The 20,804-nt window shown below is 39.0% G+C and overlaps 1 protein-coding gene across 2 annotated transcripts in view; it reads left to right on the top strand.

Moving 5' to 3' along the window:
- Positions 1–12,613, top strand: part of Ptprb (protein tyrosine phosphatase receptor type B) — a 109,061-nt gene extending 96,448 nt beyond the window's left edge. For both annotated transcript variants that reach the window (XM_042699172.1, XM_042699173.1), the window contains 2 exons: positions 4,749–4,869; positions 6,971–12,613. In XM_042699172.1, coding sequence (XP_042555106.1) covers positions 4,749–4,869; positions 6,971–6,993 — 144 coding nt within the window. In that variant the 3' untranslated portion in view covers positions 6,994–12,613. The remainder of the gene's footprint in view (positions 1–4,748; positions 4,870–6,970) is intronic.
- Positions 12,614–20,804: the final 8,191 nt, after the last annotated feature.

Here is a 20,804-nt window from a genome sequence, read left to right on the forward strand (position 1 = left end):
GTAATATGGGAGACAAAGAGGGTAGACCACATTGTAAATAGTGTGTGTGTGTGTGTGTGTGTGTGTGTGTGTGAGCACGTGCGCGAGCGGGCGTGTGCGTGCATGGGTGTGTGTTAAGACTCCCTAGTTACCGTTAGAGACTGGGCCATGTATCACTTCTCTATACCCTTCCAAAATGCTGGGGCTTTTTGAATATCACTGGCTTGCTTTCAGAGCAAATACAATGCAATATGCCAAATCTCCTGCTCCTCTTCTTCCTCCTTAGAAATGACTCTTTCTTCTCCCTGTTCTCTTCTCCTCTACCTCTTTGAAGATTGACGGCTTATTTCCCAGCCTGCCTTCCCCACGGTTCTATACTCCAATGACAGACTTTACTTCTTTCATTTTTCATTTTTCATGTGATGTCTTAACCCCACCCCATGTTTTCAAAGACCAATATACATGCCCCTCTTTCCCAGATCCAATTCTCAGCATTTAAATACTTACATATTTACCAAACATGTCCACCAAGTGTCACAGGCTTTTCCAACTCAAAATGCTGTACACCTAACTCCCTAATTCATTGTTTCTTTAAGTGTACACACACACACACACACACACACACACACACACACACACACACGACATTTGCATCTTCTGATTTCCATTGGGAATGTTGTCATCCATGTGTCTGTGCAAGCCAAGGAGAGCTGACTTGTTTCCACATCCAGGCAGTCAGGAAGTCCTGTCAATTCTACCCAACAGCTTTCTCTTAGTTCTAGTTCCTCTACTTCACTGCCACTGCTCTTGCTCAACCCCATTTTATTTTTCATGGACTCATTGGGGTGGCCTCCTATTGGGTCGCCTGCTTTCAGCTCCTAGAAAAAAATCCTAGTGTGGTGAGGATACGTGAAGTCCCAGCATCTGAGAGGCTGAAGCAGGAGGATTGCAAGTTCAAGAACAGACTGAACTATACAGCAAGACTCTATCTCAAACACAAAACGAGCCAAACAAGCAAAAATTCTGGTACTTTCCCATTGCTTGTCAAATAAAGTTCAAATTTTCATTTTCATGTACAGCCTCTTCATAACCTGGTCCAACTTACTTCTACTGCTTCATAACTGCTCAAACTAACTGTTTGGGAATCTGCTATTTCCCTCCCTGGTCCAGAATGAACTTTGCTTTTTTTAAAATCATCATGATGAAATAAACATTACAGCAAGATAGACATTTTCCCTCTCTCTTTTCTCTTCATCAAACACTCCAACAATGTCCAACATTATCTGTCTGGCTTTATTAGTTTACCACAGTTGGGCATTTTTTTCCAGTCTCAGAACTCCTGGCCACAGAGCTGTCCTGACTCCTTTGCTAATAGAAGAAGGTACAGATGAGTGTCATTCACAGCCAAACTCCAACGGTGATGGACAGCAAAGAAAAAGGACGTCTTGATCTCTCCTATTCTTTTTCTAGGTCTATAGTGACAGTTGACCTCAACCTTCTTCTATCTTGGGAATTTGGGATACAAAGAAACTCAAGTCATCTCTATTTTTGATGAATATATCAAAAAAAGGATTTAGAAACAAAGAGGCATTAGACAGGGGATTTGCAAACCCGCCTTGGGGCAAATTTGCAGCATGACTCTGAGACACTGAAGAACAATAAACGAGGGTCACAGTCTGTCAATCACATCAACTTCTGAGAAAGAAACACAGGAAGGTCACAGGACTAAGGATCTGGGGATCTACTGGGGAGAGTATCCGGGAGGTTTCCATGACCCACACAATCTACATTCTTAACTACACCCCACTTCTCACACTTTCCAGAACATTTGTGCACTTTCATGTTATTTCTATCACTTGGAATGCCCCATTTTACTCCAATTCTTAAAAATATTACCTTTTCTTCCCTCAAAGTAAGTCTTTTCTTTTGGTATCAATCTTCATGCACAGTTCTACTTTATGTTTATCATCTTCCAAGCATTCATTTACAATCCTGCCTCTGCTAAACCATGCACTTAGTGACCATGAAAGGCTACATTTATACCTATGTACGCGAGCTAGTACTGTAGATATTGGTGAAATTAAATGAAGTTAAGTATATCAAAACCAAGCCAAGGCTTCATCAGTTAGTAGCAGACAAATAATCTTTTATGATTTGAGTAGGTCTTTATTCTACTTTTTGTTAAAAATAAAGTGAGAAGCACATTGCCAATCTAATGGTTTTAGCATTAATCAATTTCAAAGGGCCATTCTACTGGGGAAAGAATTTATATTTAAGACAAATTAATGGATATAAAAAACTAGTTTCAAAGCCCATGGTGGATCATTGTTAAAGAGTATATTAATAAACCATGATATATATAGAGAGAGTTCCTTCACAGTTTATATGTCAGGTTCTAAAGTTATTTAATATCCCAGTAGAATTAAGAATAGGAATTATGCTTTGGATATTAGGAAGCAGCAAAGGTTTAGTCTTTGATTTGGGTAGGTCATTTTTAAGATAGGAAAAAGACTGCTGTATACTAACAACTATTTTCAGAACAGTACTCTATTAGGAGCCCTGTTGAGGCATGGTGGTTCACACCTGTAATCCCATTACTAAGAAGGAAGACACAGGAGGATCATGAATTCAAAATCAGCCCAGAGCCCATGTGGGCTGCCTAGCAAGAACCAGTCTCAAGAAACAACAACAAAAAGAATAGTACTTACTGTCCCCAAGTTTTTTTTGTTTGTTTGTTTATAGTATTTTTTATTGTGAAAATACCATACAGAGGGGTTACAATTACATGGGCAAGATAATGAGTACATTTTTTATCAAGTATTTTTGCCTCCTCCTTTGTTTCCCCTTCCTATTCCTTCCCATACCCCCACTACCCGATCCTCCCCACCCCCCCCCCACCAAAGTTGTAAAGTTTGTTTTTCGACATAATGACTTGTACATCTCATTGTTGCCCAAGTTTTTAAGGTCAATGTGGCATAAAATTCTCAGAACGTAAGGTCAGGGTATGTGAGAAAAATATTAAAAAATAGTTACAAGGATTAGTATGAGCTTCACTATGATTCATTTATAATCCCCCAAGAAACTGGTAATTCCCAACCTACCTTGTTAAGTCTCAGGGGTAGATGAGCAGGCCAACTTCCTAGTGAGGGTGCACTTTGGAAAAAAAATATTGTCGGGAATGGAAGATCTTTTAGTTTACTTTGTAGCTAAAACCTATAAAATAATGTAAAGCTGATGATATTGATTGCCCTAACCATAAGGTCCCAAAATATATTTCCATATCTAACTAGCATCAGTTCTCAGTCTTATACCCTCAAATGGACAGAGAGTATAGCTCCTTGTTTTATAAACAGGAAAACAGGGATCCTGAAAAGCCTCATAATTCAGTGGAAGCCAGACAGAGGCTTACTGATAGCCTGGCCTCTTTCATCTGGTACTGAGAAAAAGTTCTTCCTGAACTCAAAGAATGTAACTCATGTAGTAAGTTTTTAAGAACAACTGAGGGACTGGGAAGGTGGCTCAGTGGTAGTGTGCTTGCCTTGCATGCATGAGGTCCTGGGTTCAATTCCTCAGCACAACATAAGCAGAAAAAGCTGGAAGTGGTGCTGTGGCTCAAGTGGTAGGGTGCTAGCCTTGAGCTGAAGAGCTGAGGGACAGCGCCCAGACCCAAAGTTCAGGCCCCACAACTGCCAAAAAAAAAAAAAAAAAAAAAAAAACCAGAAAAGAAAAGAAAAAGAAAAAGAACAACTGATATCTAATATGCTACATGCTCACTTGAAGAAACTGGGAGAAAAGAAAAAGGGCAGTAGAGAAAAATGCAAGCAACCAGTTGAAACCCACTCCCAAGTTCCCTATACCTTGGGGTCTGACATTACAGTATCCTTAAGGGGAGCCAAGGCTAAGCTCTGAGAATACACAGACCTCTTTGCTGCCTGGCTAGGACACTGCTGTCAGTGCTTTATGTGGTCTTTGTGGTGTCTTTCTGGTCAACAAAGCATGGATACCCTATATGTGTTCATGTTTCTATAGTAGTTCATTCCCAAATAGCTGGCATGTAGGTTTGTCTTCACTATATAGTCCTTTAAGTTCTCTGCAGTCAGCCATGGTCTATGAGATTCTTCCACAGGTCAGACTCAGATGCTGAGAAAAATACATAGGACATATACTGGCCTTATACTCAATTGCCAATGAGGCTTGTTGTTTTTTTCACCATATTCACAAAAGAAGAAGAATGTGAAAGAATGTACAGGGATATGATCTTCTCATAAGAAAATTGATGCTGTAAATACATGAACTTTGAGGTCTTACCTCCTTGATCAAATCACTTTTTTTTTAAGCTGGGTCATCCTGAAGAAGGTAATAAACTTCCAAGTCTCAGCTGATGCTGACAATTACATCCATCTCACAAGCATGCTGAAATCATGAGATGAGGCAGTTTTCTACAAAGTACATTGCACAGTGTTTGCTATTCATCCATTTCGTTTTTGAAGGATTTCCTACATACCAGACAGTTCGAGGCACTCACAGTCCATATAGTGCAGACAGGCTTCAGGAAAAGGAATGAACAAACAACTCTTTTCCCATTACTATTTTTCTCTGTGCAGTGGTATAAAGAGCAGTCACTCTTTTAAATACCAGAGACCATTAGTGAAGTGAGGCTCAAAAAAATGTGCTAACTATGCAGAATTCCACCATGGTCAATATTTTGTGACAGTGCCTCCTCTTTCTTAGGCAAGCCTTCCTCTGATGTTTTTTCTGCTCTTCCACAGTGTCAGTACGTATACCTGCATCAGTGTGTAAGGGATGTCCTCAGAGCAAGGAAGCTACGAAATGAACAAGAAAACCCTCTTTTTCCAATCTATGAAAATGTGAATCCGGAGTATCACAGAGGTAAGATGTGACTTCACTAATATTTGAATTAATTCTTCAAAAATATGGTCAATCTGATGGACACTGGTAGCTCATGCTTGTAATCTTAGCTGCCTGCCCAGGAGGCTGATAATCTGCAAGACTGTAGTTCAAAGCCAGCCCAGGCAGAAATATCCATGTGATTCCATACCTCCCAAAAAAGCAGGGTTGAGCTTGGCACTGGTGGCTCATGCCAAGCCAGCCCTGTCAGAAAAGTCTATGAGACTTGGTTTTGTTGGTGGCAGTGGTGGTCATGAGGCTTGAACTCAGGGCCTGGGTGCTGTCTCTGAGCTCTTTTGCTCAAGGCTAGTGCCCTACCATTGTGAGTCACGGCTCTACTTCCCAGGAGACTCTTATCTCCAATAAAATATTCAGAAAAGGCCAGAAGTGTTGCTATGGCTCAAGTGGTAGAGCACTAGCCTTTAGCATAAAGAGGCTCCAAGACAGCATCCAGGCCCAGGCCCTGAGTTCAAGCTCCAGGATCTGGCAAAAAAAAAAAAAAAGCAAAGCAGGAGGTGTAGTTCAAGGAGTAGAGCACAGGCAAGTAACAAAGCCAAGAAAGAGCTCAAGCCCTGGTATCAGCAATGAACATATGGTCCATTGATATAGCTATTGATAGCTGTATATATCATCCATATCTATCCATCATCCATATCTATATATCATCCATCTGGAAGCCATTAATAACTTAAACAATTAATATCTTAAAGATCTTCTAAACCTCATCAACCACTTCTTCTACACAAAAGGTCCAAAAAAGTGGCAAGAGAGAGGAGAGCAGAGTTGGCGAAGAGGATCCCATAACTGAGCTATAGTTACATGCAGTATATCAGCAATTTTGTTTTCAATGACTAAAAAGATACTGTTCATATAATTAATTGACAAGAAAGGAATCTCATGCTTCTTTCCTACTCTGGGCTATCAATGAGACCTAAGTTATGGGCCTAAGTGCATGGTGGTGCACTATTGTAATCCCAGCTACTTGGGAAGCAGAGATAAGAAGGACAGAAGCTCAAGTCTATCCCGTACAAAAAGTTAGCAAGATTCCCATCTCAACAAATAAGTCCTGTATGGTGAAACACAACCTGTGCTCCCAGCTACATGAGAAGTGTAGAAGAATTGTGGTTTAAGACTAGCCCAGGCAAAACAAGACTCTGTCTGGAAAATAAACTAAAAGTAAAATGAGACATGGGCATAGAAATGTGGTAGAGCACATGCTTAGCAAACATGAGGCTTTGAACTCAAACCCCAGCACTGCCAAAAAATAAAGAAAAAGAGAAAATAAAAGACTTCTTACATATGCCTGTTGCCAATGAGAAGGAGCCTCATTTTAGCTTTCTATTACTGCCTACCAGAGTCCTCAGTTTCTTGCCATGAGGACTGATATCTATCCATAAATCAGATAATATTTTCCTTTAACAAATACTTCATATCTATCTTATCCATCCCTAAGTGATCTCAGAACATTTTATTTGGTTTTCTGTATCATCTATACCCACCCCTTAACCATACACTAATCTACAAAGCACAAATAAGGCGCTACTATTTAGAGGAGTCTTGTATAAATCAGATAATCCTTTTGTACTTTAAATAATTACTCCCTAATTTGTCTGTATAGTAAATTAAGGGTTTTTTTTCCATGTAAGATCTTTAAGAAGCTACAGAATAGAAGGAACTCAGGGGAATCTTAGAGTTTCCTTTGTCTTGTTTTGACTTGATTTTAGAGTCTTTTTTAGAGTAATTATGGGCATGTCTGAAAGAAACTAACAATGAGGTAAGGAAAATAACCACTATCCTAAAGGCACGGATTCAGAACCTAGCTCTAGGACAACATTAACAAGCTGTACAACTTTGAGTTCATTACCCTGTCTCTCTGGGCCTGTGGGACAGATAGACATCAATGGTCCCCTCCAGGTACAATAATCTATGTTCTAAATGGAATGATAGTCCCATAGAGAGGTTGTCATTCTGTGCCATATGAGCTTTAGTCATTTCTGTAGTCTCTCCCATTTGAAGTGTTTACAAACAGAACAATTGTGATACACTCTGCTGAAATCTCTGATTACATTGTCCTTCCTTTCAGATGCTGTCTATTCAAGGCATTAAGAATGTACTCAGAGATCTCCTGGATAAAAAAGAAAGAAAGAAAGAAAAAACTTTCCCTGTGTGATTTCTGAAGAAAAGTTGCTTCATATCTTGCAGAGATGCCAGCTATTTCTGTTGATACTATGTATAATTTATTAAGCTGGAGAATGTTAAGAGAATTTATGTAATTTAAAGGTAACAGATATTATTGTACATAGTTGTATTTTGTAGTTTCTCCTGTAAATATGTATTTTTCATAATGTTTAATATGAAGCTTTATATAATATGATTTTTCCACACTCAAGTGCTCATGGCTTGTTCTACATAAGCTAATGTAACCTGTATGACAGGACTAACTGGCAAAATGGCCACAGCAGAATGAATCCCTTGGGCCATGTTTCTCACCTGTCTTGATAGCCTGTGGAAAGAATAAAGGGTAAGACAAACAAAAGACAGTGGGTGTTATGGTTAGCTTTGCTGTACTGCTGTCTCTTGAATATTGGGATCCAAAGAGGAGCCAGATTCTATTAAGATAAATATAAGTTGTTGTTGATTTTCTTAAGAAAAGAACTAGACCTGCGGATATACCTCAATGCATGCTTGCATGGGTTCAATCCCTACCACCAAAGGAAAGGATTAGGAGACACAAAAGGAATTAGGCAACATCCAAACTGAGCTAAATCACTGAGCCTAAAGGAGTTGCTCAATCTCTTTTTTTCCAATTTGATTCACAACCAAGTGATTGACTTATGGTCAGATAACTTGTAGTGGAAGTCCCTACTGGAAGATGAAGAGGGAAAATAACATACAAAGCACTGTCCTTAGAGCTTAGAGACCACTTTGCTGCATCACACTGTAGAAGCACATCTGTGCTGTGGTCTGGCTTGCATAAACACTCTGGTCTTTGTCTCACTGCCATAGTCTGCATTCCTAGAAAAGTCATACTTGATTTGTTTGGGGTTTTTTTTCCTTTAAAAGAAGATGGTGGTGGCAGATTATACCCACATTTCATTAAAATATCATGTGGAGAGAACCAGAAAGCATTGCAGTAAAAATGAAAGCTCAGTGGTCCTTGGCACAAAATTTCCTAAAAGTCAGGGAAGTCAAAATGTCAAATACTCACTTAAAGTTGCATGTATCCTACCAAGCTTATCTTCAGTGGTGGTGCCTTATTTTGGTTAAAGCAATATTTAATGAGACAGTAAATAGGCATTGTGTATATCAGGTTGGTTGTAAGAGGTTTCCTGAGGAAATTTTGTAAAAACATCTGTAAGGAATCCTTGTGGCTACCTAAAATAATGAGCTGGAGATTTCTGTCTTTAATGAGAGGTCACATTTATTGACCTCAGAGCTTCATTTGCAGAAAGAATATAACTCTCTTCAAAGTACATTTTTTTACCCCATACCATAGATTCCCATAATATAATGAGTATAATGGAACTTAATAATTCAAAGTCCTTAATTATACCTAAAACTGTTATTTATAATTGTACAAATAAACATTCCAATCTGGGTTGTTTTTCTGGGAATTGTTTGAAGTTTATTGAGTAGCAGTACACCTTATAAGCAGGAATTGCAGAGTAACTAGAAGAATATGTATTTTTAGTTTTGTTGGGCCAGGGTTTTGTGAATGAGAGTTGGAGGTGATGGTTCTATATGAGAAAATGAAATAGATCTTGTAGAATGAAAAGGAACATGAGTAAGCATGACAGAAGTACTATAGGGAAACAATAAGAGGTCAGAGATTTAGGAGATGTGGTGTCTGTAAGAAATCACTTTTCCTATACTAAAGAAGGTTGCATCTCAAGGATGTAGCTCAGACCTAGTACACACAAAGACTTGATCTCAAATCAGCACCACAGAGCAACAAAACAAAACAAAAGCAAGAGGAAACCAAAACATCATTTTAAACCTTAATGTTGCTTTCTGCAAAGCACATAGCACATTAATACCTAGGAAAATAAACTTATTTTCGGCTTTTCAGTCATTCAGAAAAGTGTTTATAAGTTCCTGCAATGTACTAGGCGCTGTTCTGACATCTGCATGTTTTCATTCCCATAAAACGCATGTGTGGCAATCATGAAGTTAGGGTTGTAGTGACTGCTTTCAGTCAGTAGATGAGAGAATGAGATAACCCAGCCAGACTAGTCTAGCAGTCACTTAAGCAGCAAGAGAGAACACTGCTTCACTAACAAACATGGATTCAGAAGAGAAAGCAATGAATTTGACCCAAAACAGAGATGGTTGCCTACACCTCTGCCCCTAGTAAATAACATCCACATACTCAGCGCATGAGAGGAGGAATCACAACTAGAGAACTGAACGGGACAGGGCATAACTGTATATTCTTTTCAACTAATCCAGGAAAGGGCGATTCCTACTCTACGCCTAATTGAAATCTCCTTAGCAACAAATATTTTTGCTACCCCTTCTGTGTCCCTAGAAGACTAAACACCTAACCCAGTTGATCTGTTTATTCAGGTTTCACAGAGGGCTAGACTGGGAATGTAGCTCAGTGGCAGAGTGCTTATGTAGAATGCGCAAGGCCTTGGGTCCCACCCCCAGCATCAGAAAATAAATTTAGGAGAAGGAGGTAAATGGTTGCCTTGACATTGAGCTCAGTTGGGATGCTTTGCTGTCTAATTGCCCCATGTGGCTGTGCTGCAGTAAACACTCCATTTCCTGTCTCGCTGGGCATCCTGTCTGCACACCTGTGTGGTACACTTTAATCATCAAGGCTTCAAAGTGTTTCTGAGCTATTAGATCTTGGGTGAGTCTGTCTTGCATCTTAATAATTATTTATCCAAGTTCCTTATAATTAACTCCTTTAATCTCTTCTCATGAAATCAATTTCATCTTATCATTCTGATCTTCTCTGGAAAGCAGCCAGAGTTTCAGCTCTTAAATCAAGAGTTTTCAAAGACTCCCATCCAAGTCTGGGCTTGCACTTATTTGTCCTAAGTAACTTTCCATCTCTTAAGTCTGTAAGTCCCACTGTTTGACCTATCTCTGTATTAAATATGTTCACTTTGCCAGGTAAATGTGATTTTTATCTTCTGCTGACCTTACTCCCTTATACCCACTGGTAGAATGCCAGAGCTTCTCCTGTATAGAAAATAACCATGGCTTCATTTTTAAATACTGAACTGCCTACAGTGTAGAAGTTTGGGGTCAGTTTTATTTGGAAGGATCCTTAATTAATTTTGTTGTTACCTCTTGGAAGAAAGCCCAAATGACATGAGAAAATAATATGAAGCCATTCAGCAGATGTCCAGCAATACAAAAATAGGGCTCACATGTTACACTTCACACGAGTTCTCTCCTTACCCTTCACAATAAAAGTAGCTGCCATATACTAAATTCTCACTCAGCCCTACAGGAATTCTTTGAGATCGGAATCTTGAAATCCTAATGTTATATATGAAAGCTCTACAATGCTCTAGAGTTGTCCTTCAAGCACAATGATCAGATCAAACCTGACAGAAGCTCAAGGACTTTCTGGGTTCCATTTCATTAAGGGAATGAAAGGAAATTAATCAGTGAAGACAGTAGCAAGAGAGAATTAGTGATCTTCTTTTCCATAGAATGAGCAAACTTTCAACCCTACCTCATTCCTGAGGTCAAATCAGGAAATGCCACATCTGTCCAAATGCCCTGAGGATCTCTAACTAGAGATTCAAAATCATATCAATGGTATTCAAAGAATGTTTCCTACCATAGAAAACTAAGCCATGACAGCAGAAAGCAAGGAAAATGATGCAACAAAGGGCAACTAGGAATTGAACCACACAGCATCGAGAAGAGAAAATGGCGTATGTCTTTATCTTATTTATTTCTTTATAGTTATTGTTATTATGTCTTGAGACAGGATTTTTCTAGGTATCTCAGGCTAGCTTGGAACTCACAATGTTCCTGCTTTAGCTAAACTCCTGAGTGCTGGAATCAAAATGTCATTCGCCTGTGTGTCCAGACTGTTCTTTGAAAATCGTGACATATATTTCTTATTAGGGTATACAGATTTGAGTATCCTTGATCCAAAATTCTAGAATTCAAAATGTTCCAGACTCCAAGATATTTTGAGCACCAACATGACAACATAGTGGAAAACTCCATCCCTGACCTTACAAAACATTCAGAATCAAAACACAAGCACACTAAAAATGCTGTGTAAAATACCATCACATATGTTTAAGAGGTGTCTAGGAAATATAAATTAATCTCATGTGTAGACGGGTCTCATCCTCCAGAGATCTCATTATATATATGCAAATATTCCAAATCCAGAAAAAGAAAGCCAAAATACCTCTGGTCTTAGGCATTTCAGACAAAGGATAATCAATCTGTATTGTTTTTATTGGGGATTCACTGACTATTTGGGACACATACTTAGTTGATTAAGCAATTGAAGCAACTCATTTGATTTTTGAATTGACCAAGTGTGACTGTTTACTGAGTTTTCCATTTCAGACACATCACCTTAGATTCTTGTAAAATATATTGCCTAAGAAAAATGTTTGGCCATACTTGTTAAAATTCAGGGTAACGTTTGATGCATCCATGATAGCAGCAAAAATCTGTTCTGTTCTAAAAATGCTTCTAGCAATGGAAATATTTCTAGCTAAAAGAATACTCTTAACTTGTAGGGAGGCTCCATGGAAATAAATGCATGTAATTTTGTTAAGATTATAGATACATTCATTAAATAAGGAAATTGTTGGTGAATGTTCCTAAAATAGAGCTTTACGTAACAGAAATAAAGATACATTAAATGATTTACCAAAGATTATTTTTATAGCTTCTATGCCAATGCACATGATCTTATATAAGACACCAAAGTAAGTTATTCAAAACTGTGAATAATGTCAGACAAATGCAATGTATCCCTCCTAGAATAGTTATAAGAAGGATTAGTTATGGCTGTTTTCTGACTCAAATCTTCTCCCTGACAGCAAGATTTGAGTTAGGTTTGAGATGTTGTATTTTAATACCTGGTGTGTAAGCAAGCATCCTACCAAGCAAAGAAAGAATGTCTTGGTGGCTTTAGCAGAGTTGGATAGCATCTAGCTGCAGGCAAATAAAAGGGTCTACATTAGTATTTATGTGTTTCCTGGTCTCAGCCACACCAGCAAGAGGGTAGAGTGCACCATTGCTCTTGATTGAAGAGTATTTGACCTCCTGTCACCCATGTGACATTCAAAGATCAGAATTAAGCTTTCATGTCTTTTCCATTCCTACTTTGTAGATCGTAACTCATATACATCCTATGTGTACTTTTCTGAGTGGAAATTGCTCCTGGACTAATTCTTTGGGTGTGAGATAGTGTCTTAATAACTCTGATGTCCAATGAAATTCTTCCAACTGTTCCTTGATCAGTGTAAAGCATAAACATATACTGTAAATAAATCCTTTGACCAAATGTATTATGTTCTATAATAGAGCACTTTTTATATTTTAAAGTCATTTATTCCTTCTCCTCAAATCTGGTTAAAATAATAGTACATAATTGTATTTTTTCACCCTGTAGCAACAACCCACACTATTCTGTTTGTAATCAAGTCCACTTGAACAAAGAACTTCATTAGCCCTTCTGTTTAAATTGTGTATTTGCTTAATATATTTTCATATTTGCAACTGTGGTTAATATATATATATATGTATGTATGTATGTATTATCTTGTACCCATTCTCACCAGGAATAAAACTGCTGCTTTTTGGAAGAGAGTGTCCTGTCTTCAATTCATCTGTTTCTTCCATTTTTGCCATCCTCCAAGAAGAGGATAAAAGTGAGTGCTTTTAGTATACATACCATCAAAGGGAGGATGGAAGTAACTTTTAATAAATGAGAAAAATCTTGTAGGCCATTATCATGAAGAGCATGGTTGCTTTAACATCAACCCTACAGATGTTGTTTACCCAGGGCAAATGGCATATAATAGACTGTCCCGGTGGCTATCTCCAACGAAAAGCTTGTTTTCAGTTCTTTAGTTCATTAGTACTAAAATGTCATTAATTACTGAGAGTGCTGGGACAAGCCATCCTGGACGGATGACTGTGATCCCCTCACAGACACTTCACACTTTGATGGACCGCATGACATTTGGCGAAGTGCTGCTGAATTTATTTCCAGAACTATGACTTTGTCCTTTTGCCTTTTTCACATTCATTTGAAAGATCAGTGTCCTTCACAATGTCAGTATTTTTATTTTTCTAGAGCAACGTATGCCAGAAACCTTTTGTAAAAGCTATATAATAATAGGCCCATATATAAAATAATTAAACCAAAGCAATCTTTTCTAGAACAGTTTTAGATTCAAATGATTAGGTCAACAAAATAATTTGACCTATGAGGTTAGGCATTTTTTCTCCCAAAGTAACTGTTTGATGGAGTTTGGTCTTAGGAAGAATATGATGGGCTTAGTAGTAGAGTGCTTGCCAAGCCTGGTCAAAGTCCTGGTTGAGCTTCGAAATATAAAAAATAGAAGAAAGAAAGGAGAAGGGAAGGGACTAAAGGTGCTGAGAGGGAAGAGGAGGAGAGGTTATGGGAGGAGAAGAGAAGAGAACACAGCGATTTGAATCCAGCGCTCTGCAATTTTGCTAATGCATCTTCCACAATCATAAAATATTAGAGCTGGAAAGATTAACTTGGGATCAACAAAGCAACCAGGACACAAATGTAAGAAGATTTTAGGGAAATGTTCAGAGAGGAGACAAAAATAATAGTTTTTGTCTGCTCTGTTAGCATTCCCCACTGCCAAGCCTTCATTCCCTTTCCATAGGATGTGGGCAGTGTCTCTGTACTGGCTACTTCATGGTATGTAGCAAAAGAACTGCAAACTTTTGGGATGGAAGATAAAATGTGTTCAGGTCCAGGCAGCATCTGAAGAGGGAGCCAGAGTGTCTGATGGTCACTCAAACCTAAGAAAGGACTTCTCTTCAGCAAAGAAAAGATTGGGAAGGACAGAAGACAATCACAAGGGAGAGGGAGCAAAGGACAAGAAATGCTTTTAATGCTTGTTTGTTGCAGTGCCGAGGATCAAACTCAGGGCTTTAGCACACTAGGCAAACACTACTATTGAGCTTCACCCCCAGCCCATAGGACAGTTTCACATGAGTGCCTATTACAAATCAGACACAGTGAGCAGCTCCTTGCTTTATAATATTTCAAAGCCAAATCTAATTGTGACAAGAAACTCTAACTTACCCTGTTCAACAAAGAAGAAGAACGTCAATATATCTGAGCACCAGTAGATAATAACATTTAATAAACATTAGCAGTTATTACTGTGCACCCAGCTCTATTGTGTACTACATTACCTGCATTGTGGCATTATATCCTCTCTAAACCCAAGAAACTGGGATTATTATTCTCATACTATAGATTAAGAAGCTAAAGCACTTAGCTAGCAGATGGCCAAGCTTTACTTTTAACAGAGTAGGGTAATTCTTTTCCATTTCCTACTGTTTCATGAGGTGGAAGAAAAATGGCTTACATGAAAAATGAGGGTATGGGGGAGAAGCATGAAAATGTGGAAAACATGGCTCAATTGACAGAGTGTCTGCCTAGTCAACTGGAGGCCTGAGTTCAAATCCTAGCACTGCCATATGTATATACAATACACACACAAACACACACACACACACACAGAGTGTTGATTAATTAACATAGGAGGTCATTTCATCTTCTAGTGACTTCTGCAATTTCTTTCATCAATATTTTCCAGAGTTTTTGTTGTTCTTGTTTTTGTCTCTTTTTATGCTATGCTGGGGGTTATATCCTAACCTCTTACTTTCACTCAGTTTTTTCACTCATGACTTGCACCCTGCCTCTTGAGCCATATCTTCATTTTTGGCTCTTTACTGGTTAATTGGAGATAAGAGTCTTCTGCATTTGCCTGCCTGGGTTGGCTTTGATTTAGGACTTCAGATCTCAGCATCCTGAGTAGCTAAGGATAATAGCGGTGAGCCACCAGCACCCAGCTTCATTTCAGACTCTCATCTCTGGGACTGTGAGAAAAATCAATTATTATTGTTTAAGCTGTCTACTTTGTGGCACTTTGTTAAGGTAACCTTGGAAATCTAACAAGATTGGTTTGTTTGTAGACCAGTCCTGGGCTTGAACTCAGGGCCTGGGCACTGTCCTTGTGCTTTTTTCCCCCTCAAAATTAGAACTCTAACACTCGAGCTAGAGCTCCATTTCTGGCTTTTTTTGGTAGTTAATTGGAGTTAAGAGTCTCACAGACTTTCTTGCCAAGGTTGGCTTCCAACCACAATTCTCAGATCCCAGCCTCTTGAGGAGCTAGGATTACAGGCATGAGCCACTGGCACCAGGCCACAGATTGTTTTCAAAGATAATAATAATGATAACGGATATTCATATTGGCTAAGTTTTTCTGCCATGACAAAAACTCTGTAATGAACTCTTTTCAGTTCTGTTTTTTTTTCTTTGCAACACTGTCCTTACATGATAGCATAATGGGGCCCCTAAAGATGTTCACATCCCAGTCCTTAGAATCTGTACATATGTTTAATATGAGGTTTACAAATGAAATTAAGACTGATTGAAATGGGACATTATCCTGAATGATCTGGAGATATCCAATATAACACATGAGTCTTTAAAACTTGACCAGGGGAGGGGGACTATAAAGAGTAAATCAGATTTGGGCCCAATTTTGTAAAAAAAAAAAAAAAAAAATGCCGAATTTCAACAGCTTTGAAGATGGGGGAGGGAGAGGGAGGTGAGCCAAGAAATGAAGGTGACCTGGAGAAGATGAGGAAATGCATTTTGTCCTGGAGCCCCACAGAGAATACAGCCCCCAGCAGCCTAATGAGGACTATTTGGGAGTCTGACCTCTTAGTATAAGAAATGAGTGCATCACATGAAAGCCTAGTAGTTGTGATTAAATTGTTTTCTTGTTCTAGTCTCGACACAATGTTGTAGAATGACTCAAAAAAATTTTCTTTCTCTGGTTTTCAATTTTGTTGTCAGAGACATGAATTATTTTAGACTATAGTTGTAAGAGCCTTTCCAGTTCTGTTCATGATTTATATTTTGTTTCTTATACATAGTTTTGGCTCCTAATGGGTACTCATCCAATAAATACTTACTGACTGAAAAAAAAAAAAAGAAATGAGTGTATACCACTTGATAGACAGAGAAACTGAAGTTTAGAGGGTGAATATAACTTACTAACTTGTAAGGGATAAAGCCAGGTCAAGAAGTGAGGTCTTTATAATATAGACTCTCTTCCTCCCTGCTTTTATGTCTACCACAATAATTTTAGAAACAAGTTCTAATTCCTTTTACCACTGTGGCAATCTTTCAAATATTTGTTAGAAGATATATCGTCCTTTAGACTCCTGTGGAGAAAAAAAAAAGTCAATTTCTTCAACTAGTCCTCAGATGAGTTTCCAGTCTCCTCACCATCCTGAAAACATGGCACCCTAGCTGAACACGGTGCCAGCATAGCTCCAGCATCATGTTCATGATTTCAATCAATCTTTTGCCAAAGTGGGAATTATAACTCATAAAATTTAAGCAATATTTTTGAGTTAAAAAATGAAGTGATAGTTTTCTTATATTGACAAATTGGCTGTGAACTTAATGTTCCTACAAAATGAGTCACTTGAGTTGGAACATTAATTTATTTGAGCAGCGGGTCCAAATCACTCTGTGAAAAGTGTCACCGCTCTGTCCCTACATAGCTCATCCTCAAGAAAGTTCTGAGGCAGCCAAGCACATGTGGCTCGTTCCTGTTATCATAGCAACTTCGGGGAAGCTGAAATCTAAGGATTAAGGTTCAAAGCCAGCCCCCCTCCCCCCTTAGGAAAGTCCATGAGACTTTTATCTCCAACTAACCACCAAAGAGCCAGAAGTGGAGGCATGGCTTAAGTGAGAGAGCTTCAGCCTTAAGTGAGAAGACTAAGGAAGAGCAGGATGCCCTGAGTTCAAATTTGGCCATGGTACTAGCAGCTCAGGCTTCCCTCCTGCCTTCCCACTCAATTCTTACGCCCTTGAGGAACAATTCTTGGGCCCTCAAGAGTCACCTGGATCCTTGTTCTACCCAGACAGAAAAATCATTGCTTGAGACTGAAATCCAATAGGACTACATGCTTCACATGAAAAGCAAGGTCTTTATATGAAAATAAAGATGGGAGACTGAGCCATCAGGCTTAAGAGTCCAATAAAACCTGATAGCCTATCAACAATAGGCAGCAGAGATCAAAGAACACACCCATCTCAGAGACTAATATTAACATTTTCTGAACCAGCCAAGCTAGAGTCAAATGGTAGAGCATCTGCCAAGCAGGGGCACACAAGGCCCTAAGTTCAAATTCCAGTACCAGCAAAAAAAAAATTCCTAACCAGCTGCTAAACACAACCATATTAAAAATTAAACATCTTATAACCCTACCACTTAAATTACATTAAATGTTAAGATGATAAATAGCCAGAATTTATTGGTGTTTAATAAATTTTACTATTATAACTGATCAAATTTATTTCTGTTGACTGTGTCTGCATGATTGCAGTACTATATAATTGTGCTACTGTATATCTATCTCTTCCCAACTCCAGGTTCAACAATGTCATATGGATAGCTTTCAACCAGCAATAGTGGGAGTATTTATTTATACCCCAGAAATCAGCAAATGCTACAAATGAGAGCATCCTCTCACCCCTGGCTGCTTGTCAAACATTTCTCAGCAGTTGGCCTTTCTACCCCCATCCTGAATGTACACAAACACTGTACCCCACACACCCCCAAAAAGCAGTAAGTTCATCACTCACATCATTTTATCCAATAATCATAAAGGGCACAGTAAACATTTTATAGGGTTTTTAATCCCCTTCTTTTAAACACTTTTTGTGGGGTTTGGAAGATTTTATTCACACATTTCTACTTCATCTGTTTCCTCTAAATTTCAGAGTCAATTTGAATTTTATAATAACAGAGGGTTGGCTTTCGGATCTGCTATCTCAGAAAATGGAATTTCAGGAACTAAAGGGGATAGTGTATGGGGTGTGTTTGTATCTCTTGGTCTCTGATGTGTGGGACAATACAGGACACGTGGGACATCCCTTCTCCTGAACTACCTTTTCTTATTCTGGTCCTGGGCCTTGAACTCAGGGAGTGAGCACTGCCCTTGAGCTTTGTTGTGCTCAAGGCTAGCACTCTACCACTTGAACCACATGGCCACTTTCGACTTTTTTCTGAGTAGCTTATTGGAGATAAGATGGACTTGAGACTGAAATCCAATGGGACCACATCTTCACATGAGAATCAGATCTTTATAAGAAAATAAAGATGCAAGACTGAGCCATCAGGTTTAAGAGTCCACATTGCCTGGGCTGGCTTCAAACTACGATCCTCAGATCTCAGCTTCCTGAGTAGCTAGGATTACAGGTGTGAGTCACTGAACCTGGCTGAACTACCATTTTTAGTCATGGAGCCTGGGAATTAAAGGAATATTGAAGTTTCTCCTAGTATCCCAACTTTTCTATCCTCAGAACTTAATCAAATTCTCCAGTTTGGCAGCAGTTCCTTTCAAAATGCATTTGAGATGTTGAAGAGCTATTCTTTTATTTAGGTAAAGTGGTTACCTGTTTAATTATTAGGGTCAACGCGTTTCTCATTTTTTATTGGTAAAATCAAATACAGGCCTTGAGGAGAAGGTGTGACTCAATGATAAAACTTGTGCTTAATATACTCAAGGCCCTCGATTTTGTACCTAGCACCAAGAAATTAGAAAAGAGACAGAGAGAAGAAAGAGAGAGAGAGAGAGAGGGAGAGAGAGAGAGGGAGGGAGGGAGAGAGAGAGGGAGAGAGAGAGAGGGAGGGAGGGAAGGAGGGAGGGAGAGAGGAGGGAAAGAAAGAAAGAAAGAAAGGAGAGAGGGAGGGAAGGCGGGAGGGGAAAGGAAAGGAGAGGAGAGGAGAGGGAAGAAGAGGAGAGGGAAGGAAAGGCTAGTACTGGTCAGAGTCTCCATTTAGAATTAATTGTCCTTAAGGAAAAGTCTTGTAAGGTGGGACAGATATAAGCAGTTGAGTTCCTCCTTCAGCTTGCTGGGAAAAGAAGAGGACCAGGAATCATAAGGTTAGCAGGAGAAAGAACAGAGTTCTTGCATATCATCTATGATCATCTATCAATATGAATTTGAAAATCAGACAAGTAACCTAGAGTGTTCAGGTTACTTGGAGGTCCAAGTAAGGAAGGCTGGGGATTAGGGAGTATTAATATAATTAATATTCACAGAATACATATACTATGCCAGAAATTCTGTTAAGCACTAAGCATGTGTACTTCACCACTTACGTTAGCTAAATGGCCCAGAGGAGTAAATGCTATTATCAAAGTATCTTACATACTTACCTATCCTACTAAGGTTTAGGCAATCTCATTAATAATCCTATATAAGATTTAAACAAACCAAGTTCCTGGCTTCAACAGGGTTTTTTTTTGTTGTTTTTTTTTTTTGTTTTTTGGGGGGGTCCGGTCAAGGGGCCTGAACTCTGGGCCTGGGTGCTATCCCTCAGCTCTTCAGCTCAAGGCTAGTGCTTTACCACTTGAGCCACAGCACCACTTCCGGTTTTTTTCTTTTTGCTTATGTGGTGCTGAGGAATCGAACCCAGGGCCTCATGCATGCAAGGCAAGCGATCTACCACTGAGCCACCTTCCCAGCCACTAACAGGGTTTTTTTTTTTTTTTTTTACACAATCTTGCTATGTAGTCCAAGTTAGTCTCAAATTTTCAGTCCTCCTGCCTAACAATTAAGTGCTGGGATTACAGGTATGTCCTACAATACTCATTTTAACAATATTAGTCTGTTGGGAATCCCAGAAAAGGCTATTGAACAAGCAGAGCTGAGTTTATTAAACTTAGTGGACCAAAGGAGACTACTTAGGGGAAGTCTTGGTATAACTCAAAAGGCAAGTTAGGGAAGGGTATTTGAGAACATGGGCTTAGGTGATTTTTTTTTTGTTTATTACAAGGCAGGCATTTTACGGCAGAAGACTTATTGCGACTGAGGAAAATTCATGAGATAGCAGTGTAAAATTGGTAAAGCTACCCATGTGAGGGTCATAAGTCTTGATTAATTTAAGATATTAATTTTGATCTTGTACGTTTTAGTAAAGTGCTGGTGTTTTGTAGAGATTCTTTGAACCTCACCCCAAATTAAACCCTCCTAGGATGTTATGAAAACTGTCATCTGTCTTTGGGACATTTTTGGTACAAGTAGGACTATGTTTATAAGAGATAACTTCAAGGTGCTGTGAGACTTACAAAAGAGGCAGAGTCAGAATCGTACAGAGTGCAGTTGATTGGTGATTTCATGACAGAAACATGGTCAAGTTTGGCAGCATGATCAATGGATCTGGATACTTGAGTCAGAGAGAAGGGCAAATCCAGTGGCTTTGACAAAACATGACTCTCTTCCAGGTGAGAATGTACCTGGTTTATCTGAAGCTACCTTCAATCAAAGACCATTCCTGGCACTGGCAGCACAGGATCTGTATATAAAGTTCCACATACCACCAGAATGGGCTTGTTTGTTTATAGTATGCTAGGAAACTATGCAGAATAAACAGACCCAGTTACCCTGGACCGCTTGTGAGTTTGTTATAATTCATGCTAATGGATGAGAAGAACCAGATTCCAAGTGTGGTAAGCAGGCAGGTCCAAACCAGGGGCAGGTCCACATAGAACATACCTTAGACTACAGGGCATGTGACACAAATCTTGAGATATTAGAAAAATGGATGTTTTATGGTTCTATCTATTAAAGTAACCATTCAGGTTCCTCTTTTTTTAATTCTGCCATTGTACTGTAT

The sequence above is a fragment of the Dipodomys spectabilis genome, unplaced genomic scaffold (assembly GCF_019054845.1).
Source record: "Dipodomys spectabilis isolate Male_0828 unplaced genomic scaffold, ASM1905484v1 ptg000234l, whole genome shotgun sequence".
Taxonomy (NCBI): Eukaryota; Metazoa; Chordata; class Mammalia; order Rodentia; family Heteromyidae; genus Dipodomys; species Dipodomys spectabilis.